General features: G+C 44.2%; 1 protein-coding gene across 1 annotated transcript; it reads left to right on the plus strand.

The window, feature by feature from the left end:
- The first annotated feature begins 5,806 nt into the window (after nucleotides 1-5,806).
- On the plus strand, nucleotides 5,807-16,719 carry PSMC3 (proteasome 26S subunit, ATPase 3). The gene is made up of 12 exons (XM_084849349.1): nucleotides 5,807-5,838; nucleotides 6,033-6,113; nucleotides 8,156-8,281; nucleotides 9,258-9,362; nucleotides 11,047-11,109; nucleotides 13,101-13,238; nucleotides 13,467-13,610; nucleotides 13,922-14,070; nucleotides 15,339-15,435; nucleotides 15,601-15,746; nucleotides 16,236-16,317; nucleotides 16,486-16,719. Exons 1-12 carry the CDS (start codon nucleotides 5,812-5,814, stop codon nucleotides 16,594-16,596), a joined length of 1,269 nt encoding a protein of 422 aa, XP_084705475.1. The 5' UTR covers nucleotides 5,807-5,811; the 3' UTR covers nucleotides 16,597-16,719.
- Nucleotides 16,720-17,185: the final 466 nt, after the last annotated feature.

Consider the following 17,185-nt stretch of genomic DNA (forward strand, 5'->3'; position numbering starts at 1 on the left):
CTGGGCGGTTCACAAAAACTAAAACCAAACAACACACAATAAAACAATTTAAAATATATAGAACATTAAAACCACAATATAACAATACAACCACAATAAAACCTAGCAGCAGTGCAGGAGTTTAAAATACAGATTTAAAACAGCAAAGATAAAAATTTAGAAAGCTAAAATGCCTGGGAAAATAAAAAGGTCTTCACCTGACACCGAAAGGAGTACAATGTAGGCGCCAGGCGAACCTCACTAGGGAGCTCATTCCAGAGCCGGGGTGCCACAGCAGAAAAAGCCCTCCTCCTAGTAGCCACCCGCCTCACTTCCTTTGGCAGGGGCTCACGGAGAAGGGCTGCTGCTGATGATCTTAAGGTCCGGGCAGGCACATATGGGAGGAGGCGATCCTTCAGGTAACCTGGCCCCAAGCCGTTAAGGGCTTTGAATGTTAACACCAGCACTTTGAATCGGGCCCGGAAATGGACTGGCAGCCAGTGCAGCTGGAAAAGTACTGGCGTAATATGAGCTCGCAGGCCAGTCCCTGTTAACAATCTTGCTGCCCTATTTTGGACCAGCTGAAGTTTCCGGACCATTTTCAAAGGCAGCCCCACGTATAACGCATTGCAGTAATCCAGACGAGAAGTTATCAGAGCATGGATAACTGTAGCTAGGCTATCTCTGTCCAGATAAGGGCGTAGTTGGTATACCAGCCTAAGCTGATAAAAAGTGCTCCGTGCCACTGAGTTCACCTGTGCCTCAAGAGACAGTTCTGGATCCAAGAGCACCCCCAAACTACGAACTTGATCCTTTAGGGGGAGTGCAACCCCCTCCAGAACAGGTTGAATATCACCTAGCCAGGCAGACGAACCACCCACTAACAGTACCTCCATCTTGTCTGGATTGAGTTTCAGTTCATTGGCCCTCATCCAGTCCATTACCGTGCCCAGGCACTGGTTCAGAACAGCCACTGCCTCACCTGGTTTTGATGAGAAAGAGAGGTAGAGCTGGGTGTCATCTGCATATTGATGGCACCTCAGCCCACACCTCCGGATAACCTCCCCCAGTGGTTTCATGTAGATGTTAAACAGCATGGGGGATAAAATAGAGCCCTGTGGAACCCCATGGCACAATTGCCATGGCACAGAGCAATAATCCCCCAGCACCACCTTCTGGAATCGGCCATCCAGGTAGGAGCGGAACCACTGTAGTGCAGTGCCTCCAACTCCCAACCCAGACAACCTATCCAGAAGGATACCATGGTCGATGGTATCGAAAGCCGCTGAGAGGTCCAGGAGAATCAACAGGGTCGCACTCCCCCTGTCCCTCTCCCGGCAGAGGTCATCCCACAGGGCGACCAAGGCAGTTTCCGTTCCAAAACCAGGCCTGAAGCCCGATTGAAATGGATCTAGATAAGAAAAGGAGACAGACAATTGTTAACCCCGTTGTGAATGCTGTGGTTAGCAGAAGTTAATGTGAACACATAAAACAGCAATTTTTTTTAATGCAAGAGCCATTTGAGTGGAGCGGGAAAAGTCCTGCAAGCCACCCTAAATACCGGTGCAGGAGGGTATATGTCAGATTGATAGGGTGTTAGTGTGTTTCTTATGCTCTCCAGAGGCAAAATTAAAACAGACTTTGCAACAATCTGCTTTTTTGCTGCCATCCCAAACCAGCTCTTCTTGGTTTGTTAATGAGCTAGACATGGAGGAGGAACATAAGAGCCCTGCTGGATCAGACCAAGGGTCCATCTAGTCCAGCATTCTGTTCACACAGTGGCCAACCAGCTGTCGACCAGGAACCCACAAGCAGGGCATGAGCACAACAGCACCTTCCCACCCATGTTCCCAAGCAACTGGTGTACATAGAAAAAACGGTTGTTTCTACACACTAATTTTTTTTAGTACCCTTTTGTATATTATGACAAGAGATCATAAATTGAGGTGGGGGTGGGGAATCTTCCTGAAAGCATGTTTTAAACGCTAAGGACTACCCCCAACATGTTATTTCATAAGTGAATATAAGAGTTGCATCATGGTGAGGTCTTGAACAATGGTCTCCACCTAGCATGCCAGACTAAATTCTTAGCTGTGCTTTTATAGTTCTCCAAAAAACACATTTCACGAAGACTGCAATCCTAAGCATACTTGAGTCCCACTGAACTCAGTGGAACTTGCTTATGAGTATATGCTTAGGATTACATTGCACCTGGGAAACAGAACTGAGAATCTTCTTTCCCTTAGTAACTGCAATGAAAGGCTGATAAACAAGTAGCCTTGTGGTATGTGATGAAGAGACTTCTCAAATAATTAAGACATACTTATGATAAGACAGGTGTGTTTTCTAGTTGTGTGTGTTGCAATACCCTGGGGTAGGGGGATCCATTCAGTGCAAGGATACCCTTGCTTTCAGGAGGTTTAACTTGGCTTTTGGCTATCACAAATAGATTTTTACATACTAAAAATCACATTTAAATAAGCTACTGAACAATTGCAACTGCTATAACAATACAATACAAGGAACAGTAAGATGGAGCAGCATATAATTAATTGCAATTACAAGCCTGGGTGAACAAGTGTCTTTTTAGGGGTTATTTGAAACGTACCACATTCTCTGCCTCCCAGACTGCATGGGGGAGGGTTTCCCAGAGGTTGAGTGCTGCCACCAAGAAGTCCCGCCTTTGAGATATTATGTGGTGACAATCTGTAGATCGCAGAACAGCCAGCAAGACCACCTCTGAAGATCTTAAAGGTCAGCTGGATATAATAGGGGAAGGTGGTCTGCTAGATATCCTGGTCCCAAATTGTTTAGGGCTTTGCATGTCAACAACATAACCTTGAACATTGCACAGTAGCTAATAGGCAGCCATTAACTGTATATTCTCTAATAGGGATAAGCTCTCTAATAGGGAGCCCATTGAAGTTAATGGGTGGTGTGGTTTTTTTCCATTACCACATAATGGAATTAATATACTCTCACAACATGTCAAATTAAATTACCCCTAACTTGTAGCAGTTTTAAGACTGGATGATTGCATTTTATGAGCAGTTATAAAACAGCTAGAAGCTAGATAACTCTTCAGTCTATACTGGATACAGAGTTAAGGTTTATGTGATGGTAGAAGTGCTTCTATCAAATGATGTATCATTACAGAAAAACTCATTCTGAGCTGGAAAGCAGGTGCTTCAGTTCTGCTAAACTTCTAATTACAGCCTAATTACAGTCTAAGAAAACTTAAACTGCTGTTCCTTACTTTCACAGATAAATTAACAGCACAGTTCTATACATGCCTACCCAGAAGTAAAATCCCATTGAATGGAGAGGTTCAGTTGCTGCTTGGTAGAGTCTGCGCTGCAACATTGGCTGGAAAACATGTTTAACAAGTTCCTCTAGTTTTTAAGGACCCTGCCTCCAATGGTAGATATGCAATGAGTTATTGACCGAGCTTGGGTGACACACCGTGGCTCATTGTGTGTCAAATAACCTATGACAAGCTGCAACACCCACAGCTGCCAGGTGCAAACCCATTGAGCATGGGTTATGCAAGGGTTAAAACAGATCATGGGTTATGCAATGTTTAACCCTCACATACTCCAAGCTCACCAGGTTTGCAGGACAGGACAACCCTTGAGCAGAGGTTGCATATTCAAAATGGTGCTCTCACCATGGGTCAACAAGCCATGTGAACAGCCCCACAGTCAAATATTAAGAAACATCTAACAGTGTGGCCTATATGACCCTAGTTCTGGCCAGGTCACTCTAGCGCAGCCTTCCCCAACCTGGTGTCTTCCAGATGTTAGGACTTCAACTCCCATCAGCCCCAGCCAGCATGACCAATGGTCAGGAATGCTGGGAGTTACAATCTGAAAGATCTGGCAGGCACCAGGTTGGAAAAGACTGCACTGCTGGCGCCAGCGGCTGCTTCATTTCAGTGGCCATGCTGCTTGTTCGAAGGGCTTGGTATTATCCAGTCTATAAATACACATTCTGGACTTGACTGCTCTGTCCTGTGTTGGCATTGTTAGCCCTGCAATCTTATTTCCTAGCAGTAGGTTAGCTTGCATATTTAAATTCCTACTCCAAGGTGCCCAAGGCTGCTATCAGCAATAAAAAATAATAAGGCTTTCCTTAGTATATGGAGACACAGGTTACCTACAAAGCAGTTGTGAAAGTAAAACTAAAAATCATAACTAGAACTTCAATGTTGCTCTGGTTTAGGGTCCCTATTTCTGAGGCCTGCTTGTGTGACAAAGGCCCCTCCAGGAGGATAAGGAGTATACTCTGCTGCAGCCCACAATGGTCCTTATTTCATTCTCCCTCCCTCTCTCTCACCTCCAGCCCATAGGAAAGTCATTACTGTTTCTTCCCCATAGTTCTCCTGTGCATTTAAAGCTGTATGACAGGCAGGAAGTAATTCAACAGGTGAAGTTTGAGCAGACAGTGAGCAAACTGAGATCCACCCCCCCCCTTTTTTTGTTAAAGTTCTCACCTAACATGCAAAAAAGTAGCCAGTGAGAAGCTTCACTTTTCCTTCTCACTCCATATTTCCTAGGAGGGAATCCAAGCATAGCCATAAGAAATTACTAGTTGTAAAAATCACAGCTTTTTGTGGGCTGTGAGAGGGGGCTGAGAGATAGCGGCTTACAACAACCCTCTAATTTAGTCCACTGTTAAGATTCCCATAGTGCTGGTTGGGCTGGGAGTCACATCCATGGCTATGATAATTATTTCCACTATCCAGTGAGGGATTCAAGTTGATAATGACTAACAAATCTCTAATGAAAGTTTTAATTGCTGTCACCCACTCGGCCTTATTCTAGTCTTCACTGCAATGCTCCAATATACAATTATGCAGGGCATGGATGTTCTTGTGTTTAAACAGCCTGAAAACATGTTTGTGGTACCCTCAGGCACAATGAATTAACCGTGTACTCTTCCCTTTGACCTCCACGCTCTCTCCTCCCTGTTACTTGCTGCAGGCCTGCCTTTAGAGGTCTGTCAGTAAAACAGCCAGTGTGGTGTTACGGTTAGAGCGTTAGGCTGGGACTTGGGGGATCCGGGTTCTAGTCGGGATGACTTTAGGCCAACCATTTACTCTCATCCTAACGTACCTCACAGGGTTGTTGTGAGGATAAAACAAAGAGGAGGACCATGTAAGCCCCCTCGGGTTCTTTGCAAGAGGAGGGAAGGGAGGATAGAAATGTAGTACAATAAACAAATCCTTGTCTAAGGACCATTTAACGTCATCAGCACCTCTGTGAAAAGAAGACGAATTCAAAAATATGCTTCAGGGTATAGTTTAGGAAAACCTAGGTCAATTGTCATGTCTATCGCCCTCTCACTCAATTTAATCCCCCGGAATGCTGTCACGTACTGCGCTTAGTTCTCCACGTCACGTACTGCGCAGTGTAAAATGTCACGTACTGCGCAGTGTAAAATGGAGGTCCCAAATCATAGTGGAAATGAGGGGCTTGTGTATTCTACATTTATCTCTATGGGCACAACCCGTCCAAGGCTTCCGCTGTTGCCCCAAAGTAAGATGGCGGCCGGTTCACCGCTATGGAGCTAAGAAATGGCCATCACTCAGCAAATTTCAGCGTGGTCACATGACTCAGGAAAAACCGGCCTGTTCCACCTAACTCGGCAGATTCGACAGTCCCGTTCGGCTGGCTGGGCTCAGGAGAAGGGCGGCGAAGGCGGGCATGGTAACTGAGCTCGAAGAAAAGCTTTGGGCGTCGTGACGGCGAAAAACGCCATTGACGCTGTTTCCGCCAAGCGCGTGGAATCTGCTGTTTCGAACACGGAGCTTCTCTATTCTGCCGAGGAAAGATGGCGTCGGTCTGGGATGAGGCGGAGGTGAGGAAAGTGGGGAGACGGATGCTGGTAGTTGTGAGGTGCAGAGATGAGGGGGAGACCGTAGCCTCGTCCATGGCACTGGCAGGAGTTGCTCCTCTCAGGCCGTCCTGTGGAAGAGCCCTGGGCGAGTAGGGGCTGGGGCCGGACAGATAGGCTCCCTTTGATTTTTACCATGACTGCGTGTTTCTCCGTAGGATGGAATTGGAGAGGAGGTATTGAAAATGTCTACGGAAGAAATCGTACAGCGTACCCGCCTGCTGGACAGTGAGATCAAGGTGTGGCCGGGCGAGACTGAGTCGTCTGCTTCATGGCTCTAGCAAGCTGTCTCCCCACCCCTTTCCTGTCGTCCCTGTGTTTGGTTCCTGTCATCAGACACACCACCACCTCTCCCGTCCCACCCATGCCTGTCTGGTTTCTCTGTTAACCACCAGCTCGTGCCTGGCATACCTGTTCGTCGTTCTGCTTTTCTAGGCAAAAAGCCAGCTGAAATAATACACTTTTCAGTGCCTGCTTAAAGGCAGGCAAGGAGAGGGCAGCTGAACCTCCCTGGTGAGAATATTACACAATCTGGGTGCCAGTTCTTGAGCAGTCTTAAGAGGGAGGAGGGGATTCCTGTAAAGGGTAGCACCACTACCTTAAATGGAATTCAGAAACACATTGGTAGCCAGAAGCTAGCATACAACTGACATAATGCAGTTCATTCTGGAAGTCCTTCTACTGCTCTGCAACAACTGAAGTTTGTGGACTGTCATCCAGGGTGACCCCTTTGTATATAGAGAGTATTATAGTAGCCCTACCTGGAAGTAACTGGGGCCTGAACCATCATGGCTCAGTCTGACCTCCAGGAAGTCATGGCCACTGCTGCTGGAAGAGCAACAGCAGATCCAGAAGTACCCCCAAACTGCAAACCTATTGCTTCAGGAGGAGCACAGCCTCATCCAAAATAGGCTGGATACCTTCTCTAAGATCTCCAGAACTGAACCCCAACCATTGGTACTTCTGTCTTACCTGAATTACGTTTCAGTTTGTTCACTCTTGTCCATTCTGAAATGGTTCCCAAACACCAGTTCTGGACTTTCACTGCCTCTCAAGGATTTGCTCATGGACACGAGAGAGGGGGGGGCGGGTGTCATCTGCATATTGATAACATCCCAGCCCAAACCTTACCCAGAAGTTTCATGTAGAAGCATGGGAAATAAGATAGAACCTTGTGACACCCCACAGGGCCATGGGGTAGAGCAGCAGTCCCCCAGCACCACATACCTGGACCTGCTCTCCAGGATTGACTGGAGCCACCCCAAATCCGTCCTAGCCTGGTGGGATTATTTCTGTAAATTATACAGCTATAATCTCTTATTTTGCCATTTAGCTCAGGATAAGGCTGTATTCTAAAAGTGTTGGAGAGAGTAATCCTATGGCCGCTAGACAATGTCTAGATGGCCATAGCATTTTTCAGTTTCTGGGAACCAAGGTTGGAGCTAGGGCTCCAAACTCAGTTCCCAGAAACTGCATACCCTGCCCCCCTGCAGCCAGCGCGGTTCTCTCCACACCAGCTACGTCTCCACACTCAGAAATGGGGGAAAGGGGGCGGTCCTGAGAGAGGGGAGGGGAGGAGACCGCGGAAGCCGCTTTATACAGCTTCCTATGCACCGCGCGGCCTCCTTCGCTCCCCGAAGCCACGGCTAGATAGCTGAAATCGACTGTCTAGCCAAAAATGCAGGTCGGCTGGTTCGCCTTTGTGCTTTGGCCATCCTGCATTGGATACTCAGAAGCCTCCGACTTTGGAGGCTGCAGACTATCTCAATAGGACTGCACCCTAAAATTTAGAGTTACAGCCCAAACCTGATCTTGTTTACTAAGCAAATAGTATGTTAGGATTACAGCCTAAAACAAAGCTTAACTTTGGGCTTGGAAAGCTGGCCCGTTTTAGTGTGTTTACACAATCTATGTCCCACAGATACTGTGTACTAAATATGAAGTGGGTATGAAACAAAATGGCCTTTTAGTCTTGCACACCCCATGCCACACATGCATGCACAATATCCATATGCTTTTCACACACCATTTGCTTTCAAAGGGACCTGCTGCATCAAACTTTTCAGGACAATTTTGTGTCAAAACCTTTCTTGAGAAGGGAAAAATTCTGCAAAGCTTGTTTCCCATTTCTTCTGTTATGCCTAAATGACTTCCCTCCTTCCTTTTCTTAATTGTTTCCTTGGGGGGGGGGGTTCTGTTTCGTTCCCCCTCTCTCCAGATTTGCATGAACATAAATATATTATTATTGTTTAAAATCCCTTATGCACTATGGGCTTTACAGATCATGAAGAGTGAGGTGCTGAGAGTAACTCATGAGCTACAAGCCATGAAAGATAAGATCAAAGAGAACAGTGAGAAGATCAAAGTGAATAAAACCCTGCCTTACCTTGTTTCCAATGTCATAGAGGTGAGTTCTTTATGCTTAATGGTAAAATTGGTGCTGTTATAAATACTTCTTATTAGTGGGTGTAAGAGGATTCTTTTGTGCTTTGGGAGACCAACTTCCATAATTGGTTTAGTGAGGTGATGCTAAACTGGCCTTGTAAAAATGACAGAGTAGGTAAATATGAGGTCATTAATAAGCTGGTCCCTTTCTTGGCTGACAGTGACTTGATATGATTTCTTCACAAGATTTCTTGAAATGACTTCCAGTTCAATACTAAATACACATATGAGGAAGTAAGTGCTGTTGAACACAGTGGAACTTTCTTCCAAGTAAACATGAGTAGGATGATATTGTTTGTCTTTCTCCCTGACCTTTTATTTGTTCGTCTGAAAAATAGATGTAATCAAAAAGGGGAATCTGCATTTCTCAGCAAAGGCAGCAATCTGCATGCATGCTTTCCATTTCTAAATCAAATGGCTTTTTCTCTCCATTTTAAAACCTTGGGGAAAATACTGAAATAGCTAGTTTTGCAGACACTAGTTATTAGTATATATTTTTACTGCGAACCACCCAGGGAGCTGTTTGGCTGAATGGTGGTATAAGAATACAGAAAATAAATTAAATTGTGTCTGTTTATGTTTTTACTTAAGCTTCTCGAAGAAACAAAATTACTGCGATGCCCTTGTTATCATTTCATTGTCCTGCATACTTGAATGTCTGACACAATATTTCCTAGCTGCTGTTGTGCAGTAGATATGTTAGGGCATCATCCTATGCATGTTTAGACAGAAAAAAGTCCTACAACTTCCAGCATTCCTTAGCTAGCCGTGAGCCAAGACCACGTCGGAGGCCTTTCAAGCAGTACCAGCACTAATGGCAGTTGAATATCTAGTGCCTTTTTTCATTCCAGTGTATAACTATAAGCCAGGAATATGTTGTGATCATGGTATATTTGACCAATGTGTCTGCACTCCTGATAGTTTCTTTACACCTCTAGCTGCTGGATGTTGATCCAAATGACCAGGAGGAAGATGGAGCAAATATTGACCTTGATTCTCAAAGGAAGGGCAAGTGTGCCGTGATCAAAACCTCCACTCGTCAGGTGAGAGCAGCATGATAAGAAAACATTGTCATTTATATGAGCTTATATGGAGCTGGCTTATACTGAATTATTGCTCTGTGCCTTGGCAATTACGCCATGGGGTTCCACAGGGCTCTATTTTATCCCCTATGCTATTCAACAGCTACATGAAACCGTGGGGGAGGAGCTATCTGGAGGTATGGGCTGAGGTGCCATCAATATGCGGATGACATCCAGCTCTACCTCTCTTTCTCATCAAACTCAGGTGAGGCAGTGGCTGTTCGGAATCAGTGCCTGGGCATGGTAATGGACTGGGTGAGGGCCAATAAACTGAGACTCAATCCAGACAAGATGGAGGTACTGTTAGTGGGTAGTTTGTCTGCCCGGCTAAGTGATGTTCAGCCTGTTCTGGAGGGGGGTTGCACTCCCCCTAAAGGATCAGGTTCGTAGTTTGGGGGTGTTCTTGGACCCAGAACTGCCACATGAGGCACAGGTGAACTCAGTGGCACAGAGCTCTTTTTATCAGCTTAGGCTAGTATACCAACTATGCCCTTATCTGGACAGATAGCCTAGCTACAGTTATCCATGCTCTGATAACCTCTCGTCTAGATTACTGCAATGCGTTATATGTGGGGCTGCCTTTGAAAACGGTCCAGAAACTTCAGCTAGTCCAAAATAGGGCAGCAAGATTGTTAACAGGGACTGGCCAACAAGATCACATTACGCCAGTACTTTTCCAGCTGCACTGGCTGCAGGTCCATTTCTGTGCCCGATTCAAAGTGCTGGTATTCACGTTTGAAGCCCTTGACGGCTTGGGGTCAGGTTATCTTAAGGATCACCTCCTCCCATATGTGCCTGCCCAGACGCTAAGATCATCCTCAGCAGTCCTTCTCTGTGAGCCCCTGCCAAAGGAAGTGAGGCAGGTGGCTACCAGGAAGAGGGCCTTTTCTGCTGTGGCACCCCGTCTGTGGAATGAGTTCGCTAGAGAGGTTCGCCTGGCACCTATGTTGTACTTCTCCCAGCACCAGGTATAGACTGTTTTATTCTCCCAGTATTTTAGCATTTTAGCTTCCTAGTCTTTTAGCTTTGGTGTTTTAAATCTGTACTTTAAAACTCAGCATTGCTGCTAGGTTTCATTCTGGTTGTACTGTTATATTGTGTTTGAAGCTTTCATGTTTTATATTATTTTATGCTGTGCTTTTGTTTTTTGTGAACTGGCCAGAGGGCTTTGGCTATTGGGCAGTATAGAAATGAAATAAATAAATGAATAAGCTCTTTGGTCCATACTGGCAACAGCTCTCCAAAATGTATGTACTACCTGAGATCTTTCTAACTGGAGATGCCTGGGACTGAATCGACAAAAAGTATGCTCTAACCTTGGGCTATGGTCGCTTCCACCTGATTCCATGAAACTCACCACAATAAAGATCATGGTATAGCCTACCGGACCCCTTCTTTGCTCCCTTTCAAGGATAGAATAAAAAATAGTTTTATATCAGCAGGTGTTTTTTAGCTAGGGCTTCTAAAGAGGAACGCTTTGTTCCTTCTATTTCTGTTGTGGTGATTTTAAGATTGTGAATTAGATATATTTGTTGTATATTTTAATCCTGCAAAAATTGTACTCACAGGCATTTGGAGATATTTGGCATTTGCTGGAGCCTAGACCAAGTCAAGTTGTAGACATTTGTTGCTTTTTCTTTAACAGACTTATTTTCTGCCTGTGATTGGGTTAGTTGATGCTGAAAAACTGAAGCCCGGAGACCTAGTGGTGAGTAGTTTCTGTTCTACATGAGCATGAGCAGCTCAAATATGTACGTACCTGGTTTGTTTTCTAAGAAGCAAAACATCTCAACAGATACCCCTGGGTTACCCATAAAAGAGATATCCTGTGATATTGTCTGGGCATTCATATGGCATGTTAGTAATCTTGGAATTGTTGTCGATCACAAGCTGAATATGAGCCAACAATGTGATGTGGCTGCAAAAAAGGCAAATGCTCTTTTGGGCTGCATTCATAGAAGCATAGCTTCCAAATTCCGGGAAGTACTAGTTCCCCTCTACTCAGCACTGGTTAGGCCTCATCTGGAGTACTGTGTCCAGTTCTGGGCACCACATTTTAAGAAGGATGCAGACAAACTGGAGAGGGTTCAGAGGAGGGCAAAAAAGATGATCAAGGGACTGGAAACAAAGCCCTATGAAGAGAGACTGAAAGAACTGGGCATGTTTAGCCTTGAGAAGAGAAGACTTAGGGGAGATGTGATAGCACTCTTCAAGTACTTGAAAGGTTGTCACAGAGAGTGTTGCAGAACCCAGAGTCAGAGAGACCACGGAGTGAAGGAAAAAGAGATTATTTAACGCGCGGGCTTAAGGCTGGAATCATTTCCAAAGAGCCAGAAGCCCCGAAATACATCAGCACATTGGTTTTATTGACATTGTGACACATATGAAATGGCTCCTCCTCTCCCTCCCACGTGGGGTTGCAGTCCTCAACATTTCTTCTCCTAGCACTATTGTTTATAATACAAGAACTGGGTTATAGGGTAGCCGTGATAAGGAGAGAACAGCAGAGAACAAGATATACAATTGTATGACCTTTGACAAGATAAGGAATTCCTGTGTCTCGTCAGCTTACAACAATATATTCAAGGGAGAAAGAGCTCAGCAAGAACATGAAGCATGAGACTGCATGAGGCTACTTAGTCTGACCCCCGATATGGCTGCTACAAGAGGAAGGCCAGCATCTCTTCTCAATCATCCCAGAGTACAAGACATAGAACAATGGGCTCAAATTACAGGAAGCCAGATTCCGGCTGAACATGACTGTTAGAGCAATACGACAATGGAACCAATTCCCTAAGGAGGTAGTGGGCTCTCCCACACTGGAGGCATTCAAGGCTAGGCTGGACAGGCATCTGTCAGGGATGCTGTGATTTGGATTCCTGCATTGAGCAGGAGGTTGGACTCGATGGCCTTGTAGGCCCCTTCCAACCCTACTATTCTATGATTCTAATCTTCTTGTCACTCCAGGTAATCTTTCGTTCATCCTGTATTTACCAACTGCTTTAAGTCTTTAGTAGGCCTCTCTTACAATGCAGCTGTCACTTAAAATGTGAATACTGTTGAGTGAAGTACTTAATAGTAATTGATACTTTGACATATTTAAGAAACTAGATACTTACATATACCCCGAGTTCACTTCACAAAAGAACTGCCTGAAGTTGCAATAAGGAGACTGGATGATATGTAACTTGCTTACTTTCCTAATGTTGGTATATTGCATACTGGAATGATTTTCTTGGTCCTTACTTCAAACTACTAGTTCTTATGATCTAAATGAAGATTGCATTATTTCTTGAAGGTCTGTGGCTATTGTTCCATTTCTCCATGTTGTAACTCCTGCCTTAAAATAATCAAAGGGTCATCTCTTATTTCTAATTTCAAAAAGGGTCCACAGTGACAACAACGCAGCAGTATTAGTCAGGTCTTTTGATGCCCTGAAATAATAGCTCTGCCCTGAAATAATAACTCTTAACGGTGAAGTGACCCATTTCTCCTGAACTGCTGGGAACTTTTCTCCATCCACCTTCCCCACTTTTTTCAGAATGCTGTGTAAATGGGTCCCACTAGGTTACAGATTCTTGGTGGATTTGCAACAGTAACAGAGGAAGGTTTCAACAACAAGAACAAAACACATGACTTTGGTTTGAGAAGGTAGGTTTTTTGAGTAAAGAAGGCCAATTTTTGGATTTGTATCTGCAGGGAGTGAACAAGGACTCTTACCTGATTCTGGAGACCTTGCCCACAGAGTATGACTCAAGGGTAAAAGCCATGGAGGTGGATGAGAGGCCTACTGAACAGTACAGTGATATTGGGGGACTGGATAAACAGATCCAAGAGGTGAGAACAAGAGGCTGCTGTTTGCAAAAAATATTGAGCTATCTTTCAGACTGTAACCTTGCAGACAGAGACTATCTTTGTTTTAATCTACATTAAATAGCAGTACATTTTAGGTGCTTTATAGATGATGATGATCTGTCCTGGAGTTTGGGAAACATGAGCTCTTTGTTCACACAGAGGTTCAGTGCTTAATGGGAGGTCTTCATTTGTCTCTTTGTGTCTTGACAGCTGGTAGAAGCCATTGTGCTCCCAATGAATCATAAAGAGAAATTTGAAAACTTGGGTATCCAGCCTCCTAAAGGGGTGCTCATGTATGGACCCCCAGGAACAGGGAAGACCCTCCTAGCCAGAGCATGTGCTGCACAGACAAAGGTAAGACTGATGTTTGCTGTTGGTTTCCTAAGGAATTGCCTTAGTCTTTTGTCTTGGAGGAAAGAGAGGCAGTATTTGGTTAGGATCTCCATAGTTACTTAATAGCTGTGTAGTCCATGCCAGAAATCTAAATCCTTTATTTAATAGTGCATTTGCATTATTTTGCTTCAAATATTTAGTTTTTAAGCAGCTGTACTGTTTGAAATCTGAGACTGTTAGGATGCAAAATATTGTATTTAGTAGTAAATTTGTTGTTGGGCAGAACCTACACTGTCCTGCATATAAATTCCTTTTCTCCTCCCATCCTCTAGGCTACATTCTTGAAGCTGGCTGGCCCACAGCTGGTGCAGATGTTCATTGGAGATGGAGCCAAGTTGGTGCGAGATGCTTTTGCATTGGCCAAGGAGAAAGCACCTTCTATCATTTTTATTGATGAACTTGATGCCATTGGCACAAAGAGGTGAGATACTGGTATTCTTTTCTGTAAGATCCAGGATAAATGCCAAAATCCTTCAAGCATTTCAAATAAAACTGTGTCATACCTTGGAAGGTTTGTTCTTAACCATTCATGGGATCCTTCATGACTCTGCAAGAACATATGTTGGACAAGGAGGTCTGTATAGTTCAGCACTAGCGTATGGTGTGGGACTGATTCAGAGGATTATGTGGAAATATCGGCTACTTCTGGCAGCCTTGATAGCAGAACTGGGCAAGAATAATAACAGGGAACTTTTGCTAATTAAATGCAACAAGTGGGATCTGAAACAAAATGTTGCAGTGTGAAGTTCTGCTTAGGGTGCCAGCCTGACGTGCCCTTTCCCAAGATACTCTGTTCTATTTCCCCCTCCCCCGAATAGTCAGTCAACAGCTCATGGTCACTGAGCATGTACAATAGTCAGTGGGCCAGTTTTGACGTGATTCAGAGCTACTTTACGTGTGGACGTGCTCTTCTACAACAGTGACTCGACTCTGCAGCTTAGATGTTTGGACTTCTTGTGCCATTCCTGCCCTCTGCAATGGAAGAGGAGGAACATTACATCTCTTCTCTCCCAATTGCTAAGCACTCATTTAAAGGCATGGTGGCAACCAGGTGACTTTATTTTTGTAGTCCTGTATAGCCCAATGCAGGGTAGCTACTGAAAAAACACTCCCCTCCATGCTAGTTCCATATGGCTGCAGCAATATGTGGAATGTTGGATTACATGGGGTTGCCTTAAGTATTGATCTGTACTGTTACTGTAATTGGAATTGTTTTTAATAATGTATTTTAAAAAGTGCATTTAACATTTTAATGTGAACCACCTAGGAATTTTATTATATTAAGCAGTATAAAAGTATCACAGATAAATAAATAATTACACTTATTTCTCACGACAGCACCATAGACGCAATCACCCACCTTTATTTATTTATTTATTTAACAATATTTATGAATCACTTAAAGAATGTTCTAAGCGATGTGCAAAGCCATTTGTGCCAACAGTTGGTCCATTAATGCTGGCATAGGAAGTAACAGTATGTTTGTGGCGACACCCACATAATCCAAGCTTCTGTTTGTTGCCATGGATATGTGCATTCAGACCAAGGGGAGAGGTTTGTTTCGTTGACTGTTGTGCCACTGCAGTAATATTTTGAATTAGGCCTATACATGTATCTCAAAGGGTAAAATGAAGATTTCTGCAAGGGATGATGTAAACAAAGTTGACTTTCCACCTTGTTTTCTTCCAGATTTGATAGTGAAAAAGCTGGTGATCGGGAAGTACAGAGGACCATGTTGGAATTGCTGAACCAGCTTGATGGATTTCAACCCAACACACAAGTCAAGGTAACTTTGCCCTTAGTTAAGAGTACCAGAAGTGATTCTGCAAGCAGGTGTCACAGTGTGGCTTTCAAAATCGTATTGATGAGGCAGGTTTTAACAGATTCAGTTGCATCTCAGAGTACAGAATCTGTTGTCTACACCATTCCAAAGTGTTTATCCCTCATCCAGGTGATTGCTGCAACCAATCGTGTTGACATCCTCGACCCTGCTCTACTCCGCTCAGGACGGCTGGATCGCAAGATTGAGTTCCCAATGCCCAATGAGGAAGCTAGAGCCAGGATTATGCAGATCCATTCACGCAAGATGAATGTCAGGTATTGCAAAGGAAATAAGCCACTTGTTTGTAGTGAAAACAGCTGCATGTCATGAGCCATGGTACCATCCTTGTTTTCTAGGCTCTGTGCACACTGACATTTAGGAAGGGTGGTATGCCATGATTCAGTAGAAGTGCAGAGTGTGATATTTGGCATAGAATTAAACTGCCTATAAATCTTCGCTTTATTTTTCTTGAAGCAGGTTTCTAGACCTTATGGCTGTGAAGATAGGCTTGTGTGAGTGATACCTGTTGAAATTTCACCCAGTATTGTTTCTTGTCTTTCCCTGTAACTAGCAAAACCAGAATAAATTATGCAGAATTAAATAAAGCAAATTTGCATAATTTATCCAGTCTGCAGAATTTGGCTTAAATTCTAGTAAAGAATTTAATTCCTTTTATCAGGAAGTTCACAGGGCTTTGGAGTTTAAGGTTTTCTCAGGAAGTTCCCAGTAGAGATTTTTTCAAAATAGAATTCCTTTCTCTGCAGCCCTGATGTGAACTATGAAGAGCTGGCTCGTTGCACAGATGACTTCAACGGTGCACAGTGCAAGGCTGTGTGTGTGGAAGCGGTAAGTTGTTTCCGCCAAGCTGCTTCCCCTCAACAGCCGGTGCTGATTTGGGTGGGGAGGAGTTGGGGGGGAGGTACTTTCAACCTGAAAGTTGCAGCATGCTGTATCAGGTTATGGGGTACCTGTTAGGACTCTTTTCCTAAACTGTCCTTTTTTTCATTGGGCCAGGGGATGATTGCCCTGCGGCATGGAGCTACAGAGCTCACTCATGAAGATTACATGGAAGGAATCTTGGAAGTGCAAGCCAAAAAGAAAGCCAATCTACAATATTATGCCTGATACTCTCACCTAAAACTGGTTGTTGAGGCCTTGACTGAGAAACCAGGATCAAAGCAGCTGGAACTGAACTGTGTTACTTTCTTTTACCTAATGGGAAAAAATAAAGCATTTGCTTTGACTGAGGCAGCTGTCATATTGCAAGAGCGTGAGGATGAAGAATTCATTATGTGGGATGGTGCCCTTATTCATGTATGAGATGCATCTGTGATGCTTTTAACCCCTTAAAACTCCTGCATGTGTCCAAGCAGCACAAACGTGTTAAATCCTACTTGTGTGGTTGAAATCTGGATAATTTTTGAAAGCTACTCATCTGTTGTCCCCACCCATAGTGCTCCAGTTCTTGCCTATGTCCATCTTAAATGCTAAACAGCATTTGAACCAATACAGCAGGTATACTGAATTGGTCCCTGGATGGAGCGTGGCACCAACTAGTCTGTTTGAGCTCTGGGACCAGTATGGTAGTTGCTTTCAGGTGAAACATGGCCCGTGTTCACACTAAGCTTTGTAATGTAGGAGATGAGGAGACCAAATGCTGGGAGTGATGACCTGAAGCGGGCTGCAGGGATGAGCAGTATTTCCTACCTGTATG

The sequence above is a fragment of the Heloderma suspectum genome, chromosome 1 (genome assembly GCF_057233095.1).
Source record: "Heloderma suspectum isolate Gila_16-S chromosome 1, 16-S_ref, whole genome shotgun sequence".
In the NCBI taxonomy this organism is placed as follows: Eukaryota; Metazoa; Chordata; class Lepidosauria; order Squamata; family Helodermatidae; genus Heloderma; species Heloderma suspectum.

Excerpts from the sequence above, each read along its gene's own strand:
- PSMC3 (XM_084849349.1), top strand. The coding sequence starts at position 5,812 with ATGGCGTCGGTCTGGGATGAGGCGGAG. Across the intron at positions 9,363-11,046 it reads TCAAAACCTCCACTCGTCAG|ACTTATTTTCTGCCTGTGAT; the intron begins GTGAGAGCAGCA and ends TTTCTTTAACAG. Across the intron at positions 13,611-13,921 it reads CATGTGCTGCACAGACAAAG|GCTACATTCTTGAAGCTGGC; the intron begins GTAAGACTGATG and ends CCCATCCTCTAG.